The sequence below is a fragment of the Nuphar pumila genome, chromosome 12 (genome assembly GCF_984573655.1).
Source record: "Nuphar pumila chromosome 12, dmNupPumi1.hap1.1, whole genome shotgun sequence".
NCBI lineage: Eukaryota > Viridiplantae > Streptophyta > Magnoliopsida > Nymphaeales > Nymphaeaceae > Nuphar > Nuphar pumila.
This window is the reverse complement of record NC_143260.1, coordinates 4,944,642-4,958,245: the sequence shown is the minus strand read 5'-3', so window position 1 is coordinate 4,958,245 and position 13,604 is coordinate 4,944,642. Positions and strand designations below refer to the sequence as shown.

Here is a 13,604-nt window from a genome sequence, read left to right as displayed (position 1 = left end):
TTGAACTCGTCATGCCTTGTCAACTTGTTGACGTTTACAAGTTGTACATGTCTGATGAGCGGCACCCTTGCAGGTAGGTAGGACTGGTAAACGAGCCGAGTTGGGGCTGTTCCGGCTTAGCTTGTTAAGGGTACACCCCTGCTCAGGCTCAACATGAACTGAGCTGAGCTTCACGAGCCGATCACAAGTTGGCTCATTTAAAAAAACATATTCGTGAGCTTGATAATATATAAAATATATATTATATATGAAAAATACACATAACATAGTATGTGTATAATAAATGTATAAAAAATATAATACACTACAACAATGTTTTAGCTATGGAGATAGCCAGTAAGGGCCGCCACCATAGCTATTGGTGTGGTGGAGTAAAAAAACTGGTAGCTTCTCATGTTTCCTAAATGGGTGGTCGTCTCATTCCAGCCAAGAAACTTCTGCTAACATGGAAGCCGGCTACTGTATCTCTCCTATTTCTCCCTTCTACTTCTTATGGATGACCCTGCAGTAGCTCTTCTGTGCTGGTTGAGGAGTAAAAGGCAACTCTCTCTCTCTCTCTCTCTCTCTCTCTCTCTCTCTCTCTCTCTCTCTCGTCGGTGCATGCTTTGTCAAGCTGCAAAAAAATCTACGTTTCACTTGTTCTGGTCTTGCCCAATATTTGTGAAACTCTTTAGCAGGACCTGAAGGCATCCATAAGTATTTGTTAAGAAGGAGTCTTTTGCGTTAAATCTGATCTTGGACCTGGTTTGTATTAGGTGCAGCACGAGGTGGAGGTTCATCTGGCGAACGTGGTTGCTTACTTCTTGGTGGTTTGTTTAGATAGCACGAAATGATGCTCATTTTCGTCAAATTCCGGTTAACATTCAAAACCTGGTGCATAAAATATTGGTAGATGTTTATGCGATTTTGCGTATGCATCTTAGTGATCTTCTGCTCCCTCTCTTTTGCCGCAATCTGGGCAAGCAGCTCCGGCATGAGCCCGTTTTATCTGTCTGATGTTGTTTTTTTTTCTTTTGCTTTCTTTATTTGTTTTGACTTTACTCTTGTTCAGTTTATGGGTTCAACATTTTGTTGATCTTCATGAGTGGTAATGTTAACTCTGTCTGTATATAACTGTTTAGTTATACACTGTCGGTCTCAAGCCCGGATAAAGGAGGAGGGTTGTGGTAGGCCTGTGACAGCCAGCATAAAAACTTAGTCATACCTTATGAAAATGAACCAATATGAGAATTTCGTTGGGGTGTTCCCTACTGAGCGACGCGCTATACTCTCTAGGTCCAAAGGCAGTGATAAATGGGCAAGGGTTGCTAGGTCGTCGCCCAGAAGCAACGCGTCACACCGGCGCCCGAGTGTGGTGTCAAATAGGCAAGGGTTCCCTCACTTTGTTGGACGGGTGGGGGTAAAGAAGTTAGTCCAAGACCATAAAATTAGGTTAGCCACTTGGAACATAGGGTCTTTAACTGGTAAATTGGTAGAGTTAGTAGATGTTATGTGTAGGAGAAAGATTGATATTTTATGTCTACAAGAGACTAAATGGGTAGGTGAGAAAGCAAAAGTGATAGAACATTGGGGATATAAGATTTGGTATACATGAATAAATAGGAATAGGAATGGAGTAGGGATTGTTATGAGTCGTCAGTTTATAGATAATGTAGTTGAGGTTCGTAGGAAGTGTGATAGAATTTTACTTATTAAATTAGTATTAGGTACAGATATTATTAATATTATTAGTGTTTATGCACCTCAAATAGGTTTAGATGATTCCATTAAGCATCAATTTTGGGAAGATTTAGATGGAGTAGTACAAGGGATATCTTATGGAGAAAAGCTTTTCATTGGCGGTAACCTTAATGGACATGTAGGCATTAATAGAGATGGATTTGAGAGTATCCATGGAGGCTATGGTATAGGAGAAAGAAATGAAAGTGGAGAAAGGATTTTAGATTTTTGTTTGTCCAATGATATGATCTTAACAAACACTTGGTTTAGGAAGAGGGAATCTCACCTAGTAACATTTAAAAGTGGGGTTAATACGAGTCAGATAGATTTTTTCCTACTTAGAAAGAGAGATAGGGGCTGTTGCATCGATTGTAAGGTTATACCGGGAGAAAGTGTAGCTACACAACATAGAGTCTTAATTTTAGATCTTAGAATTAGACAATGTCGCAAAAGGAATAGACATAGGATAGATCCTAGAATTAAGTGGTGGGCACTGAAAGAAGCTAAACAAGGAATGTTTGTAGAGCAGGTAGTTAAGGAAGCTGATTGGTGTCTCGAGGAGGATTTAGAATCAATGTGAAATAAGATAGAGGGTGGCATGAGAAAAGTGGCTAAGGAGGTATTGGGTGAGTCTAAAGGCGGTGCACCACTAGATAAGGATACATCATGGTGGAACGAGGATGTCAAATTAGCTATTAAGGTTAAAAGAGAGTGTTATAGAAATCTAAGTAAGAATCGTGATAATGAGAATTTGGAAAAGTATATGATAGCAAAGAAGGAAGCTAAAAAAGTAGTTCGAAACGCGAGGGCTAAGGTATATAAGGAGGTTTATGACAAGTTGGATACCAAAGAAGGCGAGAAAGATATTTATAGGCTTGCAAAGATGAGAGATAGGAAATCGAGGGATTTGGGTATGGTTAGATGTATCAAAGATGAAACACAAAGGGTTTTAGTCAAAGATGAGAAAATTAAGGAGAGATGGAAAGATTATTTTGATAAGCTATTTAATAATAGTCATGCTCAAGATCTTGGAGACTTCTCCATTTCTTTTCATGAGATAAATCGTGACTTCATGTGCAAGATTCAAAAGAAAGAAATTGCAGAGGCTTTGAAGAAAATGAAATCAAGAAGGGCAGTTGACCCAGATGGTATACCTATCGAGGCTTGGAAATGCTTGGTAGAGAAAGGTTTAGAATGATTGACAAATCTTTTTAACTTGATTTGACGAACAAATAAGATACCTAATGAGTGAAGCAAAAGTACTTTGGTGCCTTTATATAAGAATAAGGGTGATATACAAGATTGCACAAACTATCGTGGTATAAAACTCATGAGTCATACTATGAAACTTTGGGAGAGGGTGATTGAGTCTAGGTTGAGGAAGGTTGTCATGATATCGGAGAATCAATTTGGTTTTATGCCTGGAAGATCAACTATGGAAGCTATACATCTTCTTAGACAACTTATGGAAAGATATAGGGAGAGGAACAAAGATTTGCATATGGTTTTTATTGATTTAGAGAAGGCATACGATAGAGTACCTAGGGACGTTCTCTGGTGGACAATGATGAAGAAAGGTGTTTCTCTCAAGTACATTAGTATAATTAAAGATATGTATGAAGGAGTAGTAACCAATGTCCGCACTTGTGGAGGGGTGACAACCAATTTTCCGATAACGGTTGGGTTACGTCAAGGATCTGCTTTAAGCCCTTTTCTATTTGCGACAGTGATGGATGAGCTTACGAGATCAATTCAAGAAAATGTACCGTGCTGTATGTTGTTTGCTGATGATATTGTTTTGATTGATGAGTCTAGAGCTGGGGTTAATGCTAAGTTAGAATTATGGAGACAGACATTGGAAGCTAGAGGTTTTAAGTTGAGTAAGAGTAAGACTGAATATATGGAATGTCGGTTTAGTAAGCAACGAAGTAGTGATGGGAGTGTAGTGAAGCTTAGTGAGCAAGAAATACTGATGAATGATTATTTCAAATATTTGGGATTCATCATTCAAAAGTATGGAGAAATTGATGAAGATGTAAATCATAGGATAAAGGTTGGATGGATGAAATGGAAAAGTGCAATTGGAGTGTTGTGCGATCGTAGAATGCCATTGCGGTTGAAGGGAAAGTTTTATAGGACGACTATTAGACCTGCTTTACTATATGGTACGGAATGTTGGGCTGTCAAGAGACATCATATTCAAAAAATGAGTGTAGCTGAGATGCAGATGCTTAGATGAATGTGTGGAAATACAATAAAAGATAAGATTCGGAACGAGGAGATACGTAAGAAGGTAGGTGTTGCACCCATTGAAAATAAGATGCGAGAGAATCGTTTACAGTGGTTTGGACATATTTGGCGAAGTCCTAATGATGCTCCAGTTAGAAGGTTGGAGAAATGAGAAAATATATTAGTTAAAAAAGGTCGGGGTAGGCCTAGGAAAACTTGGATGAAGATGATAGGAAAGGATATGAATGCTTTGAACCTCACCGAGGACATGGCATTGGATAGAAATGATTGGAGGAAAAGGATTCATGTGGAAGACCCAAAATGAATTTTTTTTTGGTTCATATCGCTGACCCCAATTGTTTTGGGATGAAGGCATAGTTGTTGTTGTTTCATGAGTTGTAATGTTGAATTTCTCTCTCTCTCTCTCTCTCTAGTGTTACGTGGCCTCATGAAAACTTTGATCGTGTGAGTAGTTTAAAAAAAAAATAGTCTGTCAAGTATCAAGTAGCATGTTTTAGAGCAAATGAGTTTGCAACCATATTTATAGATAACCTTAAACTGTTCCAATGAATATCGTTGCCTGTATATAATATTGTAAAACTAGTCGAGCTTGACTCATTTACCTCATCGAGTTAGCTCGTAGCTCAGTTCATTGAGCTCGATTTCCGAGACAAGCCAAGCCGAAACGACAAGCTGCTAATCGATTAATAAGTTCGCCAAGCTAGGACATATCAAGAAGAACCTAGCCACGGCTCCTTGTTTTCCACATTCAACCTGTCAGCTCGTCACAGACATGTATGCAAAATTGCAGATTAAATATGGATACGAGACAAGAGTACCTTTTCTTTTAATCTTTTGAAAACTAAGCATGAATGCACAAATCTTGTACTATTTAATTGATAAAATATATTTTTGATAATTTAATGTAAAAATGTTTGTTACTGAAAATATGACAGAAAAGTATTACAGATTATGAAAACTGGGTTAAGTCTTGCAGCGAGCGCAAGCCTTGTATTTAGTTGCAACTAGAGGTGGGCAATGGGTCGCGGATCTGACCTGCCATAGGTCGGGTTTGGGTTAAGGTTTTATAACCGGGCCCCGTTATATATATGGATTGGGTCCAGGTCCAGGTTGGCCCACAGGCTACTAGCCCAGCCCAACAGTCCTAAGCTATTTATTAATTTTTAATAATATAAAATTTTAAAAAGTAATTAATTACATAATAACTTGATAACTATTATTATTTACCTAATTAGTTGAATTAATTTTATAAAAATTAGAAAGATAATTAGTTGGGTACATGAAAACTTGTTAATTTATTAATTTTATTAAAAATTAATTTATTAACTTTTAAATTGTGTGGGTAACCTAAAAATTAATTTATTAATTTTACTAAAAAATAACCTACAAATTTGTTTGGGCCGGGATGGACCGAGCCTGACCCGTTTCACATTGGGCCAATAGGCCGAGTCATGAATTGCTCTTCAAAACTAAGCCCGTTAAGAATTAGGCTATATATCTCCAAGCCAGGTAGTAGTTAAAGTCTGATGGGTCGAGCTCCAAACGGGGTCAGGCCGGCCCGATGCCCACACCCCTAGTTGTGACCAATGTTTTAGTCTCATGCCGATGGATATTTGGAATGACCTTGCTTAACTTTTAATGAAATCTATGAATGTTCAAATATGGCCTTGATTATGTTCATGAAATATTGTTTTTGTATTACATGCAACATGACTTTTGTAAGATCTTATCTTATTTTTTTACCAGTTTTGGTTGTAGGATGGGTTCATTTGGAAACTTATATAAGTTGTGTCAATTTTGACATAGAAAAAAAAAACTCCAACCTCAAAACTTTGGATACACTATCTTTAATGACTCATATGTCATGTTAGGGGTAAAACCTGAGTGAGTTTGTTGATGCAATGTATATTCTTTTATTTTTTCTTTAATAAAGTTTTTTGACGATGAGGCCTTCAAGAGATAGAACTACTCACGATGTCAGTATGGAGAAATCCCCTAAGAACCCGATAGAAAACCATAAAGCATGTGATACATATTCTTGCAATTGACCTAATATTGTATCTATGTCGGTTACACAATTTGATGTGTGGAGGTAGATAGCCCTATTGAGAGACAATTATTGATAACCACACTCATTAGTAGCCTTCCAGATATGATTGACTATGTGAACTTTGATCTTATACAATTAGCATGTTTTATATTTATATTGTATATCTATGTATTGGGTGAGCAAAGCTTTTCTTATGCTTGTAACAATGACTAGCGTGAGCACATTATATTAAGGTTAGACCTTTAGTACATATTTGAATATAGTTTCAATTTAGTATACTAGTAAATATGCATATATTGAGTCAAAGTCATGATTTGTCAAACAAGTTTTTTGTAGATCTTATTTTGTAGATATGTTTGTAATTGTTGTGATTGTTAAATTTTAGTTTTTTGCATTTTAAAATTTTTTTTACAACATTTAGAGTCATATTTTCATTAAAAATATTACCTAATGAAAGATGACCTTATCAATTAAGAAAGTGTGGTTGGAGGTTGACATCAACTGAGTCTTTGTTTTTAATAAGAAATTGAAGTCTTCGTACTCTATAAATAGAGGGTCTCACCTTAAGATGAGCAACAGTGAAATTCTTTTGAGTAGCCTTTTGTCATATAGCCAAGTCGGCCTTATTCGATGTGCACTAAAACTTAAAATGAATACAAAAGTTTGAGCTCAATTCTCTTTTGATGGCGATTCAAATTCAAATAAGATGATCTAGCTTTATACCCTTCTTTTTCAACCAACATAGAGTGAACTCAGTGAAGAGTTCTGACTGGTGAAAGATAAGCTTTCTCTTTCACTTTCTTTTGATGTTAAAAGTGATACTATACCTATAGTCTCAAATTCATGTTTAAATACTATACCTATATTTGAGTATGATTATAACCTGAAATTGTATAGCACTTGACATATCTAGTTTGTGAAAGTCATAACTTTGCAATTGTATGTTAGAATTCTACACTTTTTGATGCATTGAAAACTTAATTTTTTAAATTCTGCCTTTTCAAGTCAAAGCAAATTCTTTTGCTTTTATTTTTGAAAGTACATGACAATTAAATGATTTTTGTTTTGGCATATTTAGTTGCTTATTTAAATAAACTTGATCTTATTTTTTATCTTAAATTAAATAATGATGATTATGTATTATAATTATACATTTTTCTCATTGCAATTGTATATTAATTGAAAATGAATCTATCTAAATATGCTTAGATATTTCAAATGATTAGTTATGGTCTAATATATTGATTAAGAATACTGATTTGATCATAAAGATTTTGTTTGCATATTTAAATTTACATGTCATATATATTGTGTATAAAAATGTATAGCTTCTCTCATAAGTATGATTCATTAATAAGATATTCATTCACATTGCATTTATCGCGCTATTGATTAAGTCGCTTATGGTCTTATGGAGAGAGAGTGCTTGCATCTCATTTGATTTGAAACCATATGTGATTTTATTCATGTTACCGAATCATATGATCCAAAATCACATGCTGGAAAATGCCATTTGAAATCACAGGAAGAGTGAGTAGATTATACTCAAATGTGATTTCATGCTGCCCCCCATTTTCTCATGTTTGCTTCCACATGAGAAATGGGGTAAATGAAAATTGTTCTCTCACCATCATCAGAGAATGAATTTTGTTAATGCAAACAAACATGGCCTCTGTGCTAAGCACTGCATTACTCATAAAGCATCCATTATTGTCTTTTTGATAACAAAGGAAACCGGTTGGAATGGATTCACAGTTGGAAACTATCAAAAAAGCAAATTATGATACAACTTACCTTATTGTTAGGGATGTAAACGGTTCGGATTCATACTGGATGTGGTTAATACCGGATGTTGTCTAAACAGATTAGAATGGTAAATGAATTTGGATATATATTTGTGGGATCTAGTAGTAAAAAATCAAAACTATATATCTGCATCCAATTATAACCTGACATGGTTCGGATAAAATCTGATTCATCCACACCCGTGTAACATCATGAATGCACGATTGAAATGACTTTGTTTTGAAGTACGAGAGAAAGTATAGTCGGGATCAGGTGCCATATGATGGCAACAAAATTTGTGCCTTACTGATCTGATCACCCTCCATCTCAGGACTCAAGGAAGGCGAGATTTAAGATCCGATATCAATCTCACGGCAACTCATACTTACTAAGCTTGCGGTTCAGCAGAAGACTGAGCCATGATGGCTGGTACGAAGAGGCCACTAACAGATGAAAGATGACCCATGTTGATGATGGCAACCTTGATTTATGGTGGTCTTTCTACCTCAATGCTTAAATATGGGGAAGGGCCCCACCCAGTGGCAGATTAAGGATTTTGCTGGGCAAAAAAAAAAAATTTAATAAAATAAAACAGAAAAACAAAACATAAAAAGGGAAATAAATTTTTTTATATTTTGCTTGAAAGGGGCAAACAAATTTATAATAAAATAAAATATAAAAAGGAGCAATATAAATTTTTATATTTTGCTTAAAAAAAGCAAAATTCTTTACAATAAAATAAAATATAAAACTAAAAATTCAAAATTTGTGGATGACTAAGATACTTGTTTGTGCTTAAAGGGGGACAAAAAATTTCAAAACTTTAAGAGGGCTGGAGCCCCTCCTTGCCCCTGGATCCGTGCCTGGCCCCACCTAATCTTACACTTATCAATCCACCATCCAGGAGATCTAAGTTCAAATCTCATGAGCCTCATCCTTAAGTCTAAGTGCGGTGACTTTTTGAAGTAAAAAATAAACTCAGATAATTTTATGCTGCCGAGACAAGAAAACCCAGGCTGAGGCTCCACCTTGCCTTGGGGCCACTATCCCAAGTACATTTTTTAGGGGTAACTGAAATATGTTTGCTGGTAAGAACTAAGATTTTCATAAGCTTTTTAACATTTTTTTTTGAAAAAATTATCGTATCTTAAGGGTTGAAATTAATGACATAGAATTTTTAGAAATATTCAAGCATAAAAAAAATATATTTCTAAATCGATTGCTTGATCACCCGAATGCATCTACAGGGTTAGATTTAAAAAAAATAACTATGAAAATCTCAATTCATACCAGCAAACATATTTGGTTGGTAAACATATTCCATTTTTCCCATTTTATTGTAAATAAATCATGTTGAACATACCTGTGAGATCAGATTAATCAAATAAAGCTTACAAACTATGAATTTCAGCTAAAGAGTAAGGTACTTTAAAGCGTAGCCAATATTTTCCCTGCTACAATTATCCATCAAAATCCCAAGCCAACCAACCTCTGGTCTTGCTGGATATACCCTTAACCCCTGTTCCCGCCACCATCATCCAATGCTGTCATCCCAACTCCTGCCTTCTCCTTCCCCTCTCCTCATCCCTCCCTCCTTTGAGGCTCACCCCTCAACGAAATCGAAGGGAAAGAGCAGAGTTGGTGTTGGTGGTACTTTCGCATGCCAACTTCCCACCAAAACTGCTTCTAGCGTTCAAATTCACAAGGCTCACACCAGAGCAAGTGAGTCATCATCATGGTTAGCTCAGTTACCAGAAGAAGAACAACAACAACAAGAAGGGCCCATTCGGCTCCCATCATTGCCTTCTTCGTCTTCTTTTGGAGACCCTTTCGATACTTCGAATCCATCCCCTATTCAAGTGGCCACCAGCGTTCTCCTCACCGGCGCCATCTCCGTCTTCCTCTTCCGCTCTCTCAGACGTCGCGCTCGCCGCGCCAAGGATCTCGTGAGAATCTTGCCTTCTTCGTTGGTTTTCTGCGTTTTTCTTTCTCTCCCTTTTTTCTCTTTATTCTTTGTTTCTGGATTGAATTGAGTGGAAAATTTGATTTGGGTGTTTGGGATTTAGATGAGAATTCTGCTGTTTCTTTCTTTCTTTTGTAGCTGAACAGAATTGAGTCGAAAAAATCATTTGGGTGTTGGGGATTTAGGTGAGAATTCTTCTGTTTCTTTTGTAGCTGAGCCGAATTGAATCGAGGTTTTCAATGTTGTTGTCTCAGGTTTAGGGCCTCCTTGAGTCGAGAAATGCTCTTCCATTGTCTCTTTTCTTTCGTTCTGAATCGATTTGGGTTGAAAATTTCATGTGGATGTTGAAGATCGAGGCTTTTCCAGGCGAAGAATGAACTTCTTTTCTCTTTTCTTTCTTTCCGAATTGAACCGAGTTGAAAATTTCATGTGGGTGTCGAAGAGTGAGGCTTCCGAACCGAAGAATGAGCTCCTCTTTTCTCTCCTTTCTTTCTGAATTGAACTGAGTTGAAATTTTCATATGCGTCACAGAGATTGAGGTCTTCTGAGGTGAAGAACTTGAAGGAAGAGGCTCTGGAGAGCCTGAAGGCCATGGGTACGGCCACATTGAAGGAGGAGCCTCCTTCACCCTTTCAGGCTTTACTTGGTGGCGTCGCTGCTGGAGCCATTGCGCTCATCCTGTATAAGTTCACCATCACAATTGAAGCCTCATTGAATCAGCAGGCTATCTCCGACAACTTCTCGGTTTGTTTCAGTAGCACCTGATCCCAATTCAATTGCTATCGACTAACTTGTTTGGTATATGATTGATCATGGTATCATATAATTGATTTTGGCTTCTTTTGGAATGGCTTTTCTTGAGGAATTTGTTGACACAATGGGAAAATGATAGAAGCATTTTGAGCTCCCTGGCTATCTGATTTGCAGTTTGTCCCACCAAAACTTTCTGCGAATTATATAATACATTCATGGTTGAATAGAAGATAGTCTTCATGAGATTGCCATCTGTTACATGAGAGGAGCTTGCCCATTCCGAACCAAAACAAAGGCATATATAGGGTCTGTTGGAAATAGAAACTGCTGTGTTAAAATCATTAAAGTTGGATGAAACTGATGATCCTGGTTATACTCCTTTCAGTATTACCAACTATGCTAAATTATTTAATGAAATGAGCGGAAAGCTAGGAAACGTTTTCAGGTTCATTAGTCACTGATGGTTATACTTGAAGAATTTGCTCATTGATAAGGTGTTTCTTGTTTGATTATAAATATTGTAAAGTCTATTAGTTACCGATGATTATTCTTGAAGGGTTTACTCATTGAAAATGAAGTGTTTCTTGACTGTATTGCTTATAGCAATAGCCTTGTTGATGTGGAGAAACACCTCTCATCTACAAACTGCCAATATAAAGAATGTGTTGAATTTCCTGCCTGAATGAATCTTTTCTCCTTAACCTTTTCTTTGCTTTTTTCTTGGGGTTAGTCATGAAAGAATACTCCAAAATTCACCTGCAGATCTCCTTCAGACTTCTGTGTGTGTGTGTGTGTGTGTGTGTGTGTGTGTGTGTGTGTGTGTGTGTGTGTGTGTGTGTGTGTGTGTGTGTGTGTGTGTGTGTGTGAAATTCAGTCAGTTGTAACACTGATCTTTCTGTTGAAAACTAGAACAGTAGTGTAGCTTTATATATCACATTTGTTTCTGATACGTTTCTGCTTCACAGGTTCGCCAAATAACTATAACAATAAGGTAACTACAGAAACTATTTCTTTTTAAGCATGAGTTTTAGTTCAGATTCAACCCACCACGCTGGTTCCCTTGGTGCAGGACAATCGTTAACGGTTTGTGCTATCTTGCGACATTCATGTTTGCCATTAATTCCATTGGCTTGATCCTCTATTCTGGCCAGCTCACCCTTAACTCCTTCATGGGGACTTCTACTGATAACAATGATGGCAAACTGAAGAAGACAGGCACCTCAACTGAGACGCCAGCAGATAATGTAGAGCCTGTTGGCACTGAGATGCAGAAAAGTGAAGATGACGCATGATGGAAATAGTTGAAGGAATGTCATGGATGTTTCAGGCTTAGCTTGGTGTAATGATTCTATTACCAATCTATATTTGAATTTCATTTGCTTCTAAGGCTCTGTTTGGGATCCTTGCATTGAGATGAAGCACCACTTCCATGTGTTGCCAAAATGTGTTGAGGTTGGAGTTGCCAAAAACATTCTCTTGTGAATGAAGTTGAAATGTGGTGTTGGGGCTGCCAACTCCATTCCCAATGAGTGTTTTTGGCAATACCACTGCTCCCAAACAGCAGAGAGCATGAATACACTGAGGCAAACCACAATGCCGCCTCTGTTTCAAAGCTCCCAAACACATCCTAAATGTTTCAAGGAGTGCAATCTTGGATCTCATAATCTTCACATTATGGCTTAACTTATATTTCCATTGATTGAGTGTAAGTTCCTTTGAATTTTTTTTGCTTAATACTTCTTTGGAATTTTTTTCTTTTTGGCGTCATTAGGTAATGCAAGGCAGCTGCTGAATCTAAACCTCCACATTCGTATCTGTGGTACAAATCTCAGTTGATTCCTTTTCTTTGAACGAAAAATCTCAATTAATTCCTATAACTGTTCCTGGCTACAACACGAGATCCCTGTTATGAAATGGACAACGCTGCAAAGTTAGTGTGTTTTGCATGACAAAACCCTTGAGCTCTTTATCAGAATTTTCAGATGTAATGTTAAGGTTGGGTTTTTGTTCATGTTTCCCTTCTCCTACTTCCTGTTATAATTTGTTATTTTTTCTACCTAAATGTAATGCTGCATTCAGACCTTCATAATACAGCAACTAAGTCATCTTTCCCATGAATTAATTAAGAAGTCTCTTATCTTTGCTTCTTGGTTCAGATTCTTGGTTGTATCTTGTGCTTTACATCCCATTTTTCTTTTCTTTCATTAAAAATCCTGCAATTCTCCCAGGAAAGTCATCTTTCTCATGTATTAATTAAGAAGTCTCTTATCTTTGCTTCTTGGTTCAGATTCTTTGTTGTATCGTGTACTTTACAACCCCCCTTTTTTATTCAGTAAATTCAACAATTCACACAGGTCTGGAAAGATCTAATGGAGATAGTGGGCTGGCTTTGGGACTAATATTTAGGTTGGGAGCACGGGTAGTTTCAGGCCTGACCTTAGTCATTAAAGTGAATGGATCACACGTGATGGTGGATAAGTTGTTAATTCAAAGACAGTATGGCTGGGTTTGACTTGCAGGCCTAATGAGTCCAAAGTTTTTTAGGCTAGGTCAGGGTAGGGTTGCAGCCCCAACATTTACATTTGAAACTTTTTAGGGTTATTAAGTAGGCCAGGCTTGGGCAGACCTAGGCACTTCCCTTTTGTGGCCCTATAGGACGTGGCTGTTCAGGTTGTGTTTTGGTATTCTAAATCTTGGAAAATCCCACTCATGAAAAGGTTAGTTTTTTTATGGATGTGGCCCTTGAGGGAACACCATCTAGGCAGGTCAATCTAAAGGGGATGCAGGACCAGCTCTTGCAACTAAAGTTTCCCATGCTGCAACCAGCATGCACAAGTCCTTTCGTTGTATCTTTGTTGAAATCTTCCTGCAACAAGGGGTACAAAGTTATATCACTTGAATGGAATGACACAGACAGTAGAAGAGAATAAAGCAAAAACACACGCACAGTAATTGGTCCGTTCTAACCAAGTTAGAAATGGATGGGTTTAGTTCATAAATTTTTAATGGCATGATTGTAAACCAGGCCTTACAGACGTGATTTATATATCTTATTTAGAATATCATATATACATGATTAAGAAT

General features: G+C 37.1%; 1 protein-coding gene across 1 annotated transcript; it reads left to right on the top strand.

The window, feature by feature from the left end:
- The first annotated feature begins 9,125 nt into the window (after window positions 1-9,125).
- On the top strand, window positions 9,126-12,672 carry LOC149819745 (uncharacterized). The gene is made up of 5 exons (XM_089983401.1): window positions 9,126-9,750; window positions 10,299-10,511; window positions 11,486-11,511; window positions 11,590-11,859; window positions 12,292-12,672. The coding sequence occupies exons 1-4, from the start codon at window positions 9,346-9,348 to the stop codon at window positions 11,810-11,812; spliced, it is 867 nt and encodes a 288-aa protein (XP_089839527.1). The 5' UTR covers window positions 9,126-9,345; the 3' UTR covers window positions 11,813-11,859; window positions 12,292-12,672.
- The last annotated feature ends 932 nt before the right edge of the window (window positions 12,673-13,604 follow it).